At 46.0% G+C, this 19,602-nt stretch overlaps 1 protein-coding gene across 4 annotated transcripts in view; it reads right to left on the reverse strand.

The window, feature by feature from the left end:
- mrvi1 (murine retrovirus integration site 1 homolog) overlaps nucleotides 1-19,602 on the reverse strand; it is a 207,697-nt gene that overhangs the window by 28,982 nt on the left and 159,113 nt on the right. For 3 of the 4 annotated variants that reach the window (XM_063061569.1, XM_063061565.1, XM_063061568.1), the window contains 5 exons: nucleotides 18,654-18,794; nucleotides 17,251-17,382; nucleotides 16,118-16,271; nucleotides 9,880-9,929; nucleotides 8,016-8,147 (listed from right to left, as the gene is read on the reverse strand). In XM_063061569.1, the coding sequence (XP_062917639.1) occupies nucleotides 8,016-8,147; nucleotides 9,880-9,929; nucleotides 16,118-16,271; nucleotides 17,251-17,382; nucleotides 18,654-18,794 (609 nt within the window). The remainder of the gene's footprint in view (nucleotides 1-8,015; nucleotides 8,148-9,879; nucleotides 9,930-16,117; nucleotides 16,272-17,250; nucleotides 17,383-18,653; nucleotides 18,795-19,602) is intronic. The other variant, XM_063061567.1, reaches the window with a different exon arrangement.

A 19,602-nucleotide genomic window follows, 5' to 3' on the forward strand; every position in this document is an offset into this window, starting at 1 on the left:
TAGACAAATTGTCACCAACTCCACATTATCAACACCATCAGCAACAGAAACTGGAAAAGGAAATGTGATTGTGCACGATCATGAAATATACTTAACATGCCAATGAGGTAGAGAGTTGTGCACAGTTTAAATTCCTTTGGACGCCAGTAGCAAAAGTTGTGAGCATGTGCGTGTTCACCTTAGAAGGAAGATTGATGATAGACCCAATTGGACATTGTTAATGTGGAATACTGCTAGTCCAATTCACTGTTACGTGTTATCATATGACCGTTGGCTCTGAGCTCTGTACCTTGGGCCTGGAGTAAGTCTGTTTTGTTCGGCTGTATTCATGGATGTTCATGTATGGTTACAAACAATAAGGTGTTTCCCCCTCTCTCCCCCTCTGTGTGTGCACCCAGGACATGAGACTACCGAACTCCCGGCCACCACCCAGATCGCATCATGAATGAAGCATCAGTAGCATTATACTGTTTACTTTTCAACTTGTGTCGTAAATGCACCTTATCATTTGTGGTAATATTACTTTATATGTTATGTGTGTGAGTTAAGTATAACGTGTTGTGCACCCTGGTCCGCAGGAATGTTGCTTTGTTTGGTGGTATACATGTGTACAGTTATATGTGAGATATATGTACTGTGTACATATAACTCCAACTTGTTTCACGGGAGGCAGACAAGTGGGTCACGGTTAGGAGGGGGAAGGGGAAGAGTCAGGTACTAGAGAGTACCCCGGTGGCTGTGCCCCTTGACAATAGGTACTCCTGTTTGAGTACTGTTGGGGGGGACAGCTTACCCGGGGGAAGCGACAGTGGCCGTGCCTCTGGCACAGATTCTGGCCCTGTAGCTCAGAAGGGTAGGGAAAGGAAGAGAAGGGCAGTTGTAATAGGGGACTCGATAGTAAGGGGGTCAGATAGGCGATTCTGTGGACGCAGTCCAGAGACTCGGATGGTAGTTTGCCTCCCTGGTGCCAGGGTCCGGGATATTTCTGATCGTGTCCACGATATCCTGAAGTGGGAGGGTGAGAAGCCAGAGGTCGTGGTACATATAGGTACCAATGACATAGGTAGGAAAAGGGATGAGGTCCTGAAAGGAGAATATAGGGAGCTAGGAAGGGAGTTGAGAAAAAGGACCGCAAAGGTAGTAATCTCGGGATTACTGCCTGTGCCACGCGACAGTGAGAGTAGGAATGCGATGAGGTGGAGGATAAATGTGTGGCTGAGGGATTGGAGCAGGGGGCAGGGATTCAAGTTTTTGGATCATTGGGACCTCTTTTGGCGCAGGCGTGACCTGTAAAAAAAGGACGGGTTACACTTGAATCCTAGGGGGACCAATATCCTGGTGGGGAGATTTGCGAGGGGTACTGCGGTGACTTTAAACTGGAATGGTTGGGGGGGTGGGAATCAAATTAAAGAGGCTAGGCGAGAGGAGGTTAGTTCACAACAGGGGGATGGGAACCAGTGCAGAGAGACAGAGGGGTGTAAAATGAGGGTAGAAGCAAAAAGTAGTAAGGTGAAAAGTAAAAGTGGCAGGCCGGCAAATCCAGGGCAAAAATCAAAAAGGGCCACTTTTCAACATAATTGTATAAGGGCTAAGAGAGTTGTAAAAGAGCGCCTGAAGGCTTTGTGTGTCAATGCAAGGAGCATTTGTAACAAGGTGGGTGAATTAAAAGTGAAGATTGTTATTAATGAATATGATATAGTTGGGATCACAGAGACATGGCTCCAGGGTGACCAGGGATGGGAGCTCAACATTCAGAGATACTCAATATTCAGGAGGGATAGACATGAAAGAAAAGGAGGTGGGGTAACATTGCTGGTTAGAGAGGAGATTAACGCAATAGAAAGGAAGGACATTAACCGGGAGGATGTGGAATCTATATGGGTAGAGCTGCATAACACTAAGGGGCAGAAAACGCTGGTGGGAGTTGTGTACAGGCCACCTAACAGTAGCAGTGAGGTTGGGGATGGTATTAAACAGGAAATTAGAAATGTGTGCAATAAAGGAACAGCAGTTATAACGGGTGTCTTCAATCTACATATAGATTGGGTGAACCAAATTGGTAAGGGTGCTGAGGAAGAGGATTTCTTGGAATGTATGTGGGAAGGTTTTCTGAACCAACATGTCAAGGAACCAACTAGAGAGCAGGCTATTCGAGACTGGGTATTGAGCAATGAGGAAGGGTTAATTAGCAATCTTGTCGTGAGAGGTCCCTTGGGTAAGAGTGACCATAATATGGTGGAATTCTTTATTAAGATGGAGAGTGACATAGTTAATTCAGAAACAAAGGTTCTGAACTTAAAGAAGGGTAACTTTGAAGGTATGAGACGTGAATTAGCTAAGATAGACTGGCAAATGATACTTAAAGGGTTGACGGTGGATATGCAATGGCAAGCATTTAAAGGTCGCATGGATGAACTACAACAATTGTTCATCCCAGTTTGGCAAAAGAATAAACCAAGGAAGGTAGTGCACCCGTGGCTGACAAGGGAAATTAGGGATAGTATCAATTCCAAAGAAGAAGCATACAAATTAGCCAGAAAAAGTGGCTCACCTGAGGACTGGGAGAAATTCAGAGTCCAGCAGAGGAGGACAAAGGGCTTAATTAGGAAGGGGAGAAAAGATTATGAGAGAAAACTGGCAGGGAACATAAAAACTGACTGTAAAAGCTTTTATAGATATGTGAAAAGAAAAAGATTGGTTAAGACAAATGTGGGTCCCCTACAGACAGAAACAGGTGAATTGTTTATGGGGAGCAAGGACATGGCAGACCAATTGAATAACTACTTTGGTTCTGTCTTCACTAAGGAGGACATAAATAATCTTCCAGAAATAGTAGGGGACAGAGGGTCCAGTGAGATGGAGGAACTGAGGGAAGTACATGTTAGTAGGGAAGTGGTGTTAGGTAAATTGAAGGGAATAAAGGTGGATAAATCCCCAGGGCCAGATGGTCTGCATCCCAGAGTGCTTAAGGAAGTAGCCCAAGAAATAGTGGATGCATTGGTGATAATTTTTCAAAACTCTTTAGATTCTGGACTAGTTCCTGAGGATTGGAGGGTGGCTCCACTTGTTAAAAAAGGAGGGAGAGAGAAACCGGGGAATTATAGACCGGTTAGCCTAACGTCGGTGGTGGGGAAACTGCTGGAGTCAGTTATCAAGGATGTGATAACAGCACATTTGGAAAGCGGTGAATTCATCGGACAAAGTCAGCATGGATTTGTGAAAGGAAAATCATGTCTGACGCATCTCATAGAATTTTTTGAGGATGTAACTAGTAGAGTGGATAGGGAAGAACCAGTGGATGTGGTATATTTGGATTTTCAAAAGGCTTTTGACAAGGTTCCACACAGGAGATTAGTGTGCAAACTTAAAGCACACGGTATTGGGGGTAAGGTATTGATGTGGATAGAGAACTGGTTGGCAGACAGGAAGCAAAGAGTGGGAATAAACGGGACCTTTTCAGAATGGCAGGCAGTGACTAGTGGGGTACCGCAAGGCTCAGTGCTGGGACCCCAGTTGTTTACAATATATATTAATGACTTGGATGAGGGAATTAAATGCAGCATCTCCAAGTTTGCGGATGACACGAAGCTGGGCGGCAGTGTTAGCTGTGAGGAGGATGCTAAGAGGATTCAGGGTGACTTGGATAGGTTAGGTGAGTGGGCAAATTCATGGCAGATGCAATTTAAAGTGGATAAATGTGAGGTTTCCACTTTGGTGGCAAAAACAGGGAAACAGATTATTATATGAATGGTGGCCGATTAGGAAAAGGGGAGGTGCAACGAGACCTGGGTGTCATTATACACCAGTCATTGAAAGTGGGCATGCAGGTACAGCAGGTGGTGAAAAAGGTGAATGGTATGCTGGCATTCATAGCAAGAGGATTTGAGTACAGGAGCAGGGAGGTACTACTGCAGTTGTACAAGGCCTTGGTGAGACGACACCTGGAGTATTGTGTGCAGTTTTGGTCCCCTAATCTGAGGAAAGACATCCTTGCCATAGAGGGAGTACAAAGAAGGTTCACCAGATTGATTCCTGGGATGGCAGGACTTCCATATGAAGAAAGACTGGATGAACTGGGCTTGTACTCGTTGGAATTTAGAAGATTGATGGGGGATCTGATTGAAACGTATAAAATCCTAAAGGGATTGGACAGGCTAGATGCAGGAAGATTGTTCCCGATGTTGGGGAAGTCCAGAACGAGGGGTCACAGTTTAAGGATAAAGGGGAAGCCTTTTAGGACCAAGATTAGGAAAAACTTCTTCACACAGAGAGTGATGAATCTGTGGAATTCTCTGCCACAGGAAACAGTTGAGGCCAGTTCATTGGCTATATTTAAGAGGGAGTTAGATATGGCCCTTGTGGCTAAAGGGATCAGGGGGCATGGGGGGAAGGCTGGTACAGGGTTCTGAGTTGGATGATCAGCCATGATCATACTGAATGGCGGTGCAGGCTCGAAGGGCCGAATGGCCTACTCCTGCACCTATTTTCTATGTTTCTATGTGTTGTGCAGGAGAACGTTGTTTTGTTTGGCTGTATACATGGGTATGGTTGAAATGACAATGAACGAACTTGTGTGTCGAGGCTGTCTCCCACCTGTCATGGAGTCATACAGCACAGAAGCTGGCCTTTTGGCCCCTCATGCCTTTCCTGTCCATCGACACCAATCCCATTTGCCCAGATTAGCACCATACCTATCTACACCCTTGCTCACTGAAGTGTCTAAACATCTGTTAAACACAGTGGCTATCTGACTCCACCACCTCCTCTGGTCGAGAGTTTCTCTCTCCATGTAAAAAACTTTACCCCTCAGTTCCCCTTTTAAAACTCTCTCCTTTCACCCTGAATCTTTGCTGTTTCATTTTCTGCAACAACCCTTCGCTGCAGAGTTCATCAAATGCTTGTCTCCAATTGTTTCTAAATACTTTGTTTCAACAGTGTTTTCTCAGTTCATGTTCTGAGCTGTTTCTTGGCAACCGCTAATTATGTGAGTGAGTCACATGGGTGTAATTGGGCAACACGAGCTCGTTGGGCTGGAAGAGTCTGTACTTCTTAATAAAATAAAAAGCTAACTCACACTCCTCCTTCCCTCTGTCCCTCCTTCACTCCCCCCTCTCTCTCTCTCTCTCTCATTCCCCCACTCTCCTCCTCTCTCCCTCTCTCTTTCTTCCTCTCTCTTGCTCTCTTCCTCTCTTTCTCCTTCACTCACTCCCTCCCTCCCTCTCTGACCCTTCACTCCTTCTCTCCTCCTCCCTCTTTCCTCTCCCCCTCCCCGTTTCTCCTCTCTTGTCCTCATTTGCCTCTTCTCTCCTGCTCTCCCTCAAATTCTTTTTCCTGCTTTCTTTCCCCCTCTCTTTCCTTCTCCTCCTCTTCTCACCGCAGACACTGCTTGAGCTGTTGGGGATTTCCAGCAGTTTCTGTTCGTGTTTCAGAATTCCAGCAGTTGTGGTTTTACAGCTTCTTAGAAGCAGAAGCAATTTGCTGAGTGAATCATGGGGCTGGTGGGTGTGTTGGGAGCCGGGAAATGCATGCTAACGTAATACGGGCTTCTCGTGCAGCAGAGCAGAGGGCACACACCCGGCGCATCAAATGCATTCCTGCATCAGACCTCTCACTCTGCGTCCGGACCCTCACAGTTTGTACAGTCTCCCCGTCACCGTGTTGGTTTCCCTCGGTGATCCAGATTCCTCCCACAGTCCGCCGATGTATTGGCTCCAGTTAGTAAGCTGTCAGCATGCTAGCTCAGGGCTGGGACCATAGCAACATTTGCAGGCCGCCCAGCAAAATCCTTCCTGATTTTGTTTGACGCAAATGACATGTTTCACTCAAAGTTTCGATGTAGTCTGACAAGTAAAGTTATTTATCATTCAGCTCCATAGATTCTGTATGTTTCACTGATATTGTAAGGAAAACACAGGCAGGATAGGCAAAGGAGAATCAGATGATGTTGTGTACTTGAATTTCCAGAAGGCCTTCGACAAGCTGCCACACATGAGGCTGCTTAACAAGCCACCAGCCCGTGGTATTACAGGAAAGGTTCCAGTATGGATAAAGCAGTGGCTGATTGGCAAGAGACAAAGAGTGGGAATAAAGGGAGCCTTTTCTGATTGGAACCACTTCTTTTCACATTATATGTCAATGATTTGGATGACAGAATTGATGGCTTTGTTGCCAGGTTTGCAGATGATATTGTGAGAGGTGGAAGGGCAGAAAGAGTTGAGGAGGTAGAGAAGTTGCAGAAGCATTTAGACAGATTAGTAGATTGGGCAAAGAAGTGGCAGATGGAATACAGTGTCGGGAAGTGTACCGCCATGCACTTTGGTGGAAGAAATAAAAGGTGGAAGGACTATTTTCTAAACTGGGAGAAAATTCAAAAATCCCAGGTGTAGAGGAATTTGGGAGTCCTCATGCAGGGTTCCCTAAAGATTAATTTGCAAGTTGAATCTGTGGTGAGGAAGGCAAATGCAATGTTAGCATTCATTTTGAGAGGACTAGAATATAAGAGCAATGATGTAATGTTGTGACTTTATAAAGCACAGGTGAGGCCTCACTTCGAGTAGTGTGAACAGTTTTGTGCCTCTTATCTAAAAAAGGATGTGCTGACATTGGAGAGTTCAGAGGAGGATCATTGGAATGAATCCGGGAATGAAAGGGTTATCATATGAGGAGCATTTGATGCCTCTAGGCCTGTACTCACTGGAATTTAGAAAAATGAGGTGGTGGGGGGGGGGGGGCGGGATCTCATTGAGTCCGATCAAACGTTGAAAGGCCTTGATAGAGTAGGTATGGAGATGTTTCCTATGGTGGGAGAGTCTCAGACCAGAGGGCACAACCTCAGAAAAGGGGGACGTCCATTTAGAACAAAGATGAGGAGGAATTTCTTTTGCCAGAGGCTGATGAATCTGTGGAATTCACTGGGTGACCAAGTCATTGGGTGTACTTAAAGTGGAAGTTGATAAGTTCTTGAATCAGGGTGTGAAAGGTTACGGGGAAAAGGCAGGAGATTTGGGTTAAAAGGGAAATGGATCAGCCATGATAAAATAATGGAGGAGACATGACGGGCCCAATGCCCAATTCTGCTCCAATGTCTGATGGACTTACACTGCCTGACCTGCTGAGTTCCTCCAGCATTTTGTGTGCCTTGATCTGGATTTCCAGTCTCTACAGAATCTTTTGTGTTTAATCTTTAATCACTCAAATTCAAATTTAATTGTCCTTCAACCTACCCATGAATACAGGCAAACAAAACAGTGTTACTCCGGGGGCCAAGGTGCAAAACACAGAACAACAATCACACACAGCACAAGACACATATAGCACATATAATTACCATAGCAGTAAACATACAGTCAGAGTAATAATCTAGCCCAAGTCCCTGAGTGGCAAGACCTGTACATGGATATTGTCCGGGAGCCACAAGTCCTCCAGGTCAGTGGAGTCATTTTAATTAGAGTCAGAGAGTCACAGGCACACAAATGAAAACAGGCCCTTTGACTTTTGGCTCAATGTTCCTGTGTTGCCCAATTAGTGAGACAGGACCAGCCCCATTTGCTTATATATGACCCCTATCCTATCAATGTACCTGCCTACGTCTTCTTTACCACCCTCTTCCCACTTCAATTCCCCTCTCTGGCCTTTTACCTCTTCCCCTTGCCTGCCTATCACCTTCCCCTGGGCTCCTCCTCCTTCCCCTTCTCCCACGGCCCACCCTCCTCTCCTTTCTTCTCGCCCTTTACCTCTCCCACCAGCCTGGCTTAACCCATGACCTTCAAGCTTGTCCTCTTTCCCTCCCCCCACCTATTTATTCTGGCTTCTTCTCTTTTCCTTCCAGTTCTGACGAAGCACCTTGGCCCAAAAAGTCAAGTTTATTCCTCTCCACAGATGCTGCCTGACCTGCTGAGTTCCTCCAGTATTTTGTATGTGTGTTGCTCTGGATTTCCAGCATCTGCAGAATCTCTGTTTTACAGAACAGAAATATCTCCCAGAATTTTTCTGCATCTTAACATGAATTTTCTCACATCAGTTTTACAGATAAGTGGGTGTCCTACCACGGCAGCAACGGTGGGAACGGCGGAGGCGCTGCCCGGTTGTCCTGGAAAGTTGACAAACTTTGGAAGCACCGCCACACTAACTCTCCGGCGTGGCACGCTCTGCGGACAAAACACAACACCTCTGTTGAATCCCATTGTTCAATGTTTAGATTAGACTGTTTAATTGTTATTTCCTTTACAGTTTAACAATTCATTATTCACATATTCAATGTAATTACAAGTAACTAATTCCTAGTGGTAACAACAAGCTTAGTGTTGCCCCCTAGTGGTAATGCAAAGTATAATTCTGGAAAGCTCTGGAAGCTTCTATGTTCTGCATTATCTGAATCATTAGTTAACTATCCTCTACACATGTTTACGGAATTTTCCTTATCTATGGGTATAAAAAACTGCTCAACACTGGACACCATATTCTTAGACCAGTTTGCTCCTATCTCCCTTTGTTCACTGTCTGTTTCAATTTCTCTATGTTCGATCAACGCTTATTAAAACAATCATGAAGCAGCAAACTTAGTGTCTTTTTCCTGACTTCCGAAAGAACTTTGGATTAAAAACATCAGAATCCAACACAGCAGTTCAATGTACATCACTGAGATTCAAGTCACCCATTGTCTGGTAGAGACCTTTCTCAGCGAAAATCTGGCAAAGTGAGAAACCACAAAACCCACAAGCAATGACACCCTCTCTGTATCAATCACACAGTTAATAATAATATTGAGCTCTGTGCATGAAGCCAGGAGGATTCATTCCACTAAGACGCCGTATGGATCTGGAGGCAGCTTGCCAGAAGGAATAAAGTCATAGACTAATTTCTAAACATGGAGAAAATTCAAAACTCAAAGTTTGAAAATTCAAACTTGTGCAGGATTTGGAAGACAAGTGCAATGTTAGTATTCATTTCAAGAGGACTTGAATATAAAAGCAAGGATGTAATGTTGAGACCTTATAAAGCTCTGGTGAGGCCTCACTTGGATATTGTGAGCAGTTTTGGGCCCCTTATCTTAGAAAGGACGTGCTGGCACTCGAGAGGGTCCAGAGGAGGTTTATGAGAATTATCCCAGGAATAAAAAGGTTAATGTATGAGGAGCTTTTGATGGCTCTGAGCCTGTACTCGTTTGGAGTTTAGAAGAATGATGGGGGATCTCGTTAAAACCTATCAAATATTGAAAGACCTGGATAGAGTGGATATAGAGAGGATGTTTCGTAAAGAGGGGGAGTCTGGGTCCAGAGACACAGCTTCGAAATAGAGGGGTGTTCATTTAGAACAGAGATAAAGATGAATTTCTGTAGCCAGCGGGTAGTGAATCTACCATCATTGTCACAGACGACTATGGAGGCCAGGCCATTGGTATATTTATTTAATTATTTATGTGTTATTTATTAATTGAGATACAGTGTGAAACAGGACAATTTACAATGACCAATTAACCTACTAACCGGTATGTCTTTGGACTGTGGGAGGAAACCAGAGCACCCGGAGGAAACACATGTATTTCATGGGGAGGATGTACAGATTATGTTAGAGTTGAACTCTGAACTCCGACACCGCGCGCTGAAAAAGCGTTGCGCTGTTATTGTGGTACCCACGGTAAGGCAGAGGTTGATAGGTTCTTGGTTAGTAAGGGTGACAAAGGCTACGGAAAGAAGGCTGGAGAATGAGTAATAAACCAGCCATGATGGCATGGTGGAGCAGACCCGATGGGCTGAATGGACTCATTCTGCTTTTCTGTCTTATGGTTTGGTGGCTGCAGTGTTGGGCCGGCCTGTTTAATTGTTCGGTGAAACAGTGATGAGCTCGAAAATCATCCAGTTTCCTGTGGCTGGCCCTTACCTTGCCAAGAGTGAGTGACATGGAGCGGGCTGTCCGAGGAACACCGTCATCTGAAAGAAAAGATAATAATGATAACTTACTTACGGCGCACTTCTCATACAATGGCATGGTGCAAAGTGCTTTACAATGGTATAAAAGTACAAATAAAAAATTTAAAAAACTTGAAAATAAAAGGCAAAAAAGATGTTAGTTAAAAGCAATGATAAACAGGAGAAATTCTGCAGATGGTGGAAATTGAAAGCAACATGCACAAAATAGGAGGAGAATTAGGCCATTTGGCCCATCGAGTCTTTGCTCTGCCATTCAATCATGGCTGATTCTTTTTTATCCTCCTCAGCCCCACTCCCCAACCTTCTCCCTATAACCTTTGAAGCCGTGGCCAATCAAGAACCTATCAAGCTCTGCCTTAAATACACCCAATGACCTGGCCTCCACAGCTGCCTGTGGTAACAAATTCACCACCCTCTGGCTAAAGAAATGTCTCTGCATCCCTGTTTTAACTGGACACCTCTCTATCCTGAGGCTGTGCCTTCCCGTCCTGGACTCCCCCACCATGGGAAGCATCCTTTCCACATCCACTCTGTCTAGGCCTTTCAACATTCGAAAGGTTTCAATGAGATCCTTTCCTCATCCTTCTAAACTCCAGTGAGTACAGACTCAGAGCTATCAAGCGCTCTTTGCATAACCCTTTCATTCCCAGTATCATCCTTGTGAACCTCCTCTCCAATGCCAGCACATCTTTTCTTAGATGAGGAGCCCAAAACTGTTCATAATACTCAAGGTGAGGCCTCACCAGGGCCTTATAAAGCCTCAGCATCACATCCCTGCTCTTATATTCTTGACCTCTTGAAATGAATGCCAACATTGCATTTGCCTTCCTCACCACCAACTCAATCTGCAAGTTAACCTTTAGGGCAGCGGTCCCCAACCACCGGGCTGCAAAACATGTGCTACCAGGCCGCGAGGAAACGATATGAGTCAGCTGCACCTTTCCTCATTCCCTGTCATGCACTGTTGAACTTGAACATAGGGTTGCCAACTGTCCCGTATATTGGGCTAAATTGGTTTGTCCCATACAGGACCGCCCTTCTCCCGTACTTCCCCTGCTAAGGTAGAGCGTTCCTATGAAACCTTTCGTGCCGAAATGGCGTAAAGCAAAGAAGCAATTACCATTAATTTATATGGGAAAAATTTTTGAGTGTTTCCAGACCCAAAAAATAACCTACCAAATCATACCAAACAACACATAAAACCTAAAATAACACTAACATGTAGTAAAAGCAGGAATGATATGATAAATACACAGCCTATATAAAGTAGAAATAATGTACGTACAGTGTAGTCGGAAAGATTAAGCCAAAACTGATTTGTGGGGAAAAAAAATCGGCACGTACATGCATGCACACGTCACGTACAGAGGTGCCCGCGCAAGGTTTCATGGTCATGGTAGTCTTTCTCGGGGTAAACCCAAGTATCCCGTATTTGACTGCTACTTTTGTCCCTTATCTGGGAGTGAGAAAGCTGGCAATCCTAACTGTAAAAGACATGTTGAGGTGAGTTTAACCCTACTTGAACAACCCCCCTCCCCCGGTTGGCCGGTCCGTAAGAATATTGTCAATATTAAACCGGTCCGCAGCGCGAAGAAGGTTGGGGACCCGTACTTTAGGGTGTTCTGCACAAGGACCCCCAAGTCCCTCTGCATCTCAGATTTTTGCATTTTCTCCCCATTTAGAAAATAGTCTGCACATTTATTTCTACTACCAAAATGCATGACTATGCACTTTCCAACATTATATTTCATTTGCCACTTTCTTGTGCATTATCCTAATCTGTTGAAGTCCTTCTGCAGCCTTCCTGTTTTCACAACACTACTTGTCCCTCCACCAATCTTCATTTCATCTACAAACTTGGCAACAAAGTCATCTATTCCATCATCTAAATCATTTATATACAGCATAAAAAGAAGTGGCCCCAACACCGACCCCTACGGAACACCACTAGTCACTGGCAGCCAACCAGAAAAGAATCCTTTTATTCCTACTTACTGCCTCCTACTAATCAGACAATGCTCGAACCATGTTAGTAACTTTCCCATATCCCATGAGCTCTTAACTAGGTAAGCAGTCTCATGTGTGGCACCTTGTCAAAAGCCTTCTGAAAGTCCAAATATACAACATCCACTGCATCCCCTTTATCTATCCTACTTGTAATCTTCTCAAAAAATTCCAACAGATTTTTCACACAAGATCTTTCCAATAGGAAACCATGCTGCCTTTGTCCTATCTTGTCCTGTGTCACCAAGTACTCCAAAACCTCATCCTTAACAATTGACTCCAACATCTTCCCAACCACTGAGGTCAGGCTAACTGGTCTATAATTTCCTCTCTGCTGCCTCCCTCCTTTCTTAAAGAGTGGAGTGACTATCGCAATTTTCTATTCCTCTGGAATCTTGCCAGAGTCCAATGATTCTTGAAAGATCATTTCTAATACCTCCACAACCTTTACCATTACCTCTTTCAGAACCTTAGGGTGCAGTTCATCTGGTCCAGGTGACCTATGTACCCTTTTCAGCTTTTTGAGCACCTTCTCCCTTGTAATAGTAACTGCACTCACTTCTCTTCTGTCACAGCCTTCAACATCTGGCACACTGCTAGTGTCTTCCACAGTGAAGACTGATGCAAAATACTTATCTAGTTCATCTCTCATCTCCTTGTTCCATGTTATTATTTCTCTGGCCTCATTTTCTAGCGGTCCTATATCCACTCTCATCTCTCTTTTATTTTTTATTTACTTGAAAAAGCTTTTTCTATCCTCCTTGATATTGTTTGCTAGCTTGCTTCGATATTTCATCTTTTCCTCTTAATGATTCTTTTAGTTGCTTTTTGTAGGTTTTTAAAAGCTTCCCAATCCTGTATCTAAGGAGGTAAGGTGAGAGAGGGAAACAGGAATGGGGAACGGTGAAGGCAGTAGTGGGGGAGGGAATTACCAGAAGTTCAAGAAATCTATGTTCATGCCATCAGGTCGGAGGCTACCCGGGTGGAATATAAGTTGTTGTTGTTCCTCCAACCTGAGTGTGGCTTCATCTTGACAGTAGACGAGGCCGTGGATTAACATAGTGGAATGGGGATGGGAAGTAGAATTGAAGTGGGTGGCTTCTGGGAGATTCCGCTTTTTCTGGCGGATGGAGTAGGTGCTTGGCAAAGCAGTCACCCAATCTATGCCAGGTCTCACTGATATACAGGAGGTCACACCCAGAGCACTGGATACAGCCTTATAGGTGAAATGTCACCCCACCTGGAAGGACTGTTTGGGGCCCTGAATAGTAGTGAGGGAGGGGTGTAGGGGCAGGTGTAGAACTTGTTCCGCTCACAAGGATAAGTACCAGGAGTGAAATTAGTGGGGAGGGAGGAGTGGAGAAGGGAATCGCATAGGAAGCAATCCTGCGGAAAGCAGAAAGTGGGGGAGGGGAGGGAAGGTTGTGCTTGGTGGTGGGATCCTGCTGGAGATTGCAGAAGTTATGGAGAATTATGTGCCAAATGTGGGAGGCAGGTGGTGGGAGGTGAGGACAAGGGGAACCCTGTCCCTGGTGGGGTGGCAGGAGGGTGGGGTAAGAGTAGATGTGTGTGAAATGGAAGAGATGCCGTTGAGGGCAGCGTTGATGGTGGAGGAAGGGAGCCCCTTTCTTTGAAAAAGGGGGATATCTCTTTAGTTCTGGAATAAAAGATCTCATTCTGAGAGCAGATGTGGCGGAGACGGAGGAATTGAGAGAAGGGGATGGCATCTTTACAAGTAACAGGGTGAGAAGAGGAATAGTCCAGGTAGCTGTGAGAATCAGTGTGTTTATAAAAGGCATCAGTAGATAGACTGTCTCCAGAGACAGAGACAGAGAGATCGAGAAAGGGGAGGGAGGTGCATCTTAGGTCCCACACCTCCAGGTTCAGGAACAGTTATTCCCCTTCAACCAACAGTCTCCTGAAGCAGCGTGGATAACTTCACTCACCTCAACTCGGAACTGACTCCACACTCACCTTTAAGGATTGCACAACATATGTTCTCAGTATTATTTATCTTTATTTGCACAACTTAACAATTTATACTTATGAATGAATTATTATTTATTGCTTTTCTTTTTGTATTTGTAGAATTTGTTGTCTTTTGCACGCTGGTTCTTTGTCTATCTTTGTTGTGTGTAGTTTTTCATTAATTCCATTGTATCTATTGTGAATGCCAGCAAGAAAATGGATCTCAGGGTGGTATATGGTGACATATATAGTATGTACTTCGGTAACAGATCGACTTTGAACTTTGTTCTCTCTGAGCACAGTGTGGTCACCAGGTGCCTCCTCAACCTCTCGATCCATTCACATTGAAAACCACACTCCCCCCTTTGGCCTCTGCCAGACAAAGCTGTCAAACAATTCTCTCCTCACCATCTTCTGATCTTCACATCTCTTACTACCACAGCATGGCATGGTAACATAACAAAATCCACTGGCAGCTCATTCCACATAACCACCAACCTGTTCCTCATGTCCACCCACACTCTGAAGCTGTGCCCTCTAGCTTCACCCTCCCCTAAACTGTGAACAACCACCCTATCAGTCATGAATTGGTTGAGCTGGGAAAAATTACAACGTTTAAAAGGCCCTTGGACAGGTACATGGATAGGAAATGTTGAGAGGGATACGGGCCAATCACAGTCAAACTGAACTAGTTTAGATGGAAGTTATGGTCAGCATGGATGAGATGGGCTGAAGGGCCTGTTGCCTGGCTGTTTGACTCTCTAGGCAGGGTCCACCTGCAGGGTGAGGTCAAACATCACAATCCCCAAGATACAAACCCCAAATTAGTGCAGGGCAGAGGTCAGAGTCAGTGTCTGGGACCGGGGTCATGAAGAGGTCAGTGTCAGGGGCCAGGGTTATAGAGGGTTTATGTCTGGGGCTGGGGTCACAGAGGGGTCAGTGTCTGCTTGCAATTACCCTATCAATACCCTCATAATTTTGTATACCTCTATCAAATCTCTCCTTAATTTTCTATGTTCAAGAGAACAATTCTAGGGAATATTAAAATTTTCCCTATACCTCTGGTTTTCAAGTCCTGGCAACATCCTTGTAATTTTTTCTGCACTCTTTCAATCCTGTTTACATCTTTCCTGTAGGGTGACCAAGACTGTACACAATACTCCAAATTAGGCCTCGCCAATGTCATGTGCAACTTCTACATAACATGCCAAACAGCTGATGTCAGGGCTGGTGGGACACTCCTGCCCCCTGCTGGCGGACAGCCATGGGTGAAAGATCAGTGAGAGAGTGGAAGTGGTTAGATGATTGGAGTCTCTTTCACACAGCAGGGCAGGGCCATCGAAGACAACTGGACAGAGAGTTAAGCAGAGAGCAATAGCGCTGTGATAAGACTGTGATTCACACAGGGTTAACACTTCGGATAAACTGGGATTACTCAGGACAATGATAAAGTTAACAGCAGGGATAAACCTGGCACAGACATTCAGAGAGCATCAGGATTGACAGGAGATTCTGTGGATGCTGGAAATCCAGAGCAACACACACAAAATGCTGGAGGAACCCAGCAGGTCAGGAAGTGCCTCTGGACAGGAACAAACAATCGACGTTTTGGACTGAGACCCTTCTTCAGAACTGGAAAGGAAGGAGGGAGAAGCCAGAGCAGGAACGTGGGGGACTGGGAAGGAGGTCAAGCTGGAAGGTGATAGGGGGGAGGGGGAGATGAAGTAAGAAGCTGGGAGGTGATAGGTGCAAAAGGCAAAGGGCTGAAGAAGAAGGGATCTGATAGGAGAGGAGAGTGGACCATGGGAGAAAGTGAAGGAGGAATCTGAGGAAGGGTCTCGGCCTGAAACATCAACTGTTTATTTCTTTCCCTAGATGCTGCCTGACCTGCTGAGTTCCTGCAGCCTTCTGTGCGTGTTTCTTCAGGAACAACAGGGCAAATTGGGATAGTGACAGGACCGACACTGATATTTGGCTGATTTTTACCACTGGGATGACTGTACACCCATCACAAGGATCACTGTAGGGTAGACAGTCATTTTATGACCATCATGGGGGTGCTCTCAACCTGTGTGCCCATCACTCCATTGGAGATTGCCAGAGAGTGGGTAACCCAGCCACCCCGACCACACTGGCCACCTTCACAACCTCATCCATGGGTCTCCCTCCCCAGCCCACCGCGCGAGTGGCAGACACCAGACGGCATGCATCCCTACCACTGCTGTCTCCGTATGGACTGTAATTCCGGTTCGAGTTCTGATTGGCCAGCTTTTTGAACTCGGTGAGCTCCGCATGGTCCTTCTCATACATGCGCTTCAAGTTCTCCACGTACTGCATCATCACCTCGGTGGCCTTGGACATTCGCTTCTCCTACAGCACACGGAGGATGCACAGAAAACAGACAGCAGGCCTTTCAGACACTCTTACACAGGTACGCAGATGTTAGAAAAACACAGGGCTCTGTGGGAGGGAAGGGTTAGATTGATCTGTGGGAAGGAAGGGTTAGATTGATCTGTGGGAGGGAAGGGTTAGATTGATCTGTGGGAGGGAAGGGTTAGATTAATCTGTGGGAAGGAAGGGTTAGATTGATCTGTGGGAGGGAAGGGTTAGATTGATCTGTGGGAAGGAAGAGTTAGATTGATCTGTGGGAAGGAAGGGTTAGATTAGGGTTAAGAGGTCAGCAAAACATCTTGTGTCCAAAAGGTGTGCATTGTGAACACATCCTATCGGGATGCATTGCGGCTTGGCACGGCAACTATTCTGCCAGTGATCGCAAGAAACTGCAGAGAGCTGTGGACACAGCTCACAACTTCACAGAACCCAGCCTCCCCTCCATGGACTCTGTCTACATTTCTCACTGTCTCAGTAAAGCAGCCAGTGTAATCAAAGACCCCTCCCACGCCGGACATTCTCTCTCCTTCCTTCCTCCCATCAAGCAGAAGACACAAAAACCTGAAAGCAAGTCCCACCAGGCTCAAGGACAGCTTCTACTGTTAACAGAGTATTCTCCCCCTATACGACAAGATGGACTTGACTTCATAATCACCTCGCACCTTACTGTCTGCCTTAACTGCACTCTCTCTGTAACTGTCACACTTTGTTTTGTGCACCATACACAGAGTTCTGGGGGAAGTGAACAGGTCAGGCAGCATCTGTGGAGGAGAATAAACAGCTGACCCTTCATCAGGACTGGAAAGGAGGAGGGAAGAAGATTGGGGGAGGGGAAGGAGGACAAGCTGGCAGGTGATAGGTGAGGGGAAAGGTGAGTGGGTGGGGAGGATAATGAAGTGAGAAGCTGGAAGGTGATAGGTCGGAAAGATGATATTCTTGGCCCCTGGGAGTTACTCACCTGCCGGACTGCCCCCACCATCTCAGCCCGTCCTGAGAGCCTGATGGCCAGGCGCTGGAGGACAGCCACGGTTTCCAAGAGCCTCTCCTGGGCTTCGCGTTGTTCGGAGTTAGCCCAGAGCGAGGCCGAGGACTGCAAGAGAGAGCGAGAATTCATTGTCTGTGCTGCGCCCCATCAAGGTCTGGCTTCTAACCATCCCCCTCTATCCCACCCTGCAACCACTTCGCCTTCCCTTCACCAGGTATGGTGCGTTGGCCTTCGTTAGTCACGGGATTGAGTTCCAGAGCCACTAGGTAATGCTACACAGCTCAGAAACTCTGGTTAGACCCCACTTGTGTTCAGCTCTGGTCACCTCATTAGAGGAAGGGTGCAGAGGGGATTTGCCAGGATGCTGCCTGGATTGGAGAGTGTGTCTTATGAGGAAAGGTGGATCAAGCTAGGGCTTTTCTCTTGGGAGTGAAGGACGATGAGCAGTGACTTTATAGAGGTGTACAAGATGATCAGTGGCATAGATCCCTCGTGTGAAAAGCCAGAGACCTCTCTCCCCAGGACAAGGGAGCATAACTTTGAGGTGATTGGAGGAAAGTATAGCGGGACGTTACACAGAGAGTGGTCATTGCCTGAGGGCAGTGACACATTCAGGACATTTAAGGGACTCTTAGATAGGCACACGGATGATAGAAAATGGAGGGCTATGTAGGAGGGGAGAGTTAGATTGATCTTGGAGTAGGTTAAAAGGTCAGCAGAACACTGTGGGCCAAACGGCCTGCATTTTGTTCTACCGTTCTATGTTTAAATTAAATTAGCTAATGGGCTCCCATCCGCCCCCTCCAAGTTAAGGGTTAAAGTTGAAAGGTAAAATATTTAAGGGGAACCTGAGGGAGAATTTCTTCACTGAGAGGGTGGTGAGAGTGTGGAATGAGCTGCTGGGGAACTGGTGGATGCAAATTCAATTTCAACATTTAAGGGATATTTGGATAGGTACGTGGATGGGAGGGGTATTGAGGACTATGGTCTGGGTACAGGTCAACGGGACCAGGCAGAATAATAGGCTGGCATGGACTAGATGGGGCCAAGGGCCTGTTTCTGTGCTGTAGTTTAGCCTGCACGTTGTTGGGATGTGGGAGGAAGCCGAAGCTTCCGGGTAAAGCCCATGTGGTCACAAGGAGAACGTGCAAACTCCACACAGAGCTCCAGAGGTCTCTGGCTCTGTGAGATGGCAGTTCTGCCAGCTGTAGGGCCACCCATTCCCACTCACTGCAGCAGGGCAGCGAGGCAGACTGCCCAGAGAAGGGCTGTGTGGTGACGTGACCACAGCTACCCTGGCCTTGGAGAATGGTGTGGCCCCTGACTGCCTGCCTGTCCCCCCACCCCCAGTCTGGGAGTCTGACAGACAGCCTCACCTTCAGCTCTGATTTGAAGTTCTCAAGTTCCCTCTCTGTGTTGTCTTCAGCCAAGTTTCTCTCCCTCTCAGCCAGACCCAGCCTTGCCTCCAGAGTGTAGCTGTCATTTTTAAAGGCCAAGGAGAGCTGGACGAATGTGTTCTGCAAGGCACAAGGAAGACTATGGATGTAAAAACACACACAAATTTGATGCTTGTTCCTCATTATTTTGTTCCTCTTTACACTTGTGTACTGTAAATGAGATTAAACAATCCCGAATCTTCAATTCTTGAGAGAGACACAGAACATCACAGCCCTTTAACTACTCTAAAATCAACCGAACCCCTCCCTTCCACATAGCCCTCCATTTTTCTATCATTCATGTGCTGATCTAAGAGTCTCTTAAATGTCCCTGAGGTATCTGCCTGTATCACCGCCCCGGCAGGGTGTTGCAACCACCACTCTCTGTGTAAAGAACCTACCTCGGACCTCCTTCTCTGTGCTTTCCTCCAATCACCTCCGAATCATCCTTCCTAGTATTAGTCATCCTCACCCCCACAACAAGGAAAAAAGTCTCTAGCTCTCCTCTCAATCTGTGCCCTTATCATCTTGTTCACTTCTATCATGCACTTTGGTAGAAGGAATACAGGCAGAGACTATTTTCTAAATGGGGACCAAATTCAGAAACCAGAGGTGCAAAGGGACTTGGAAGTCCTTGTGCAGGATTCCCTAAAGTCAGTGATAAAGAAGGCAAATGCAACGTTAGCATTCATTTCAAGACGTCTAGAATATAAAAGCAAGGATGTACTGTGGAGGTTTTATAAGGCATTGGTCAGACCGCACTTGGAGTATTGTGAGCAATTTTGGGCCCCTCATCTAAGAGAGAATGTACTGACTTTGGAGAGGATCCAGAGAAAGTCTATGAGAATGATCCGAGGAATGAAAGGGTTAACATACGAGGAGCATTTGA

Source organism: Mobula hypostoma, chromosome 11 (assembly GCF_963921235.1).
Source record: "Mobula hypostoma chromosome 11, sMobHyp1.1, whole genome shotgun sequence".
NCBI lineage: Eukaryota > Metazoa > Chordata > Chondrichthyes > Myliobatiformes > Myliobatidae > Mobula > Mobula hypostoma.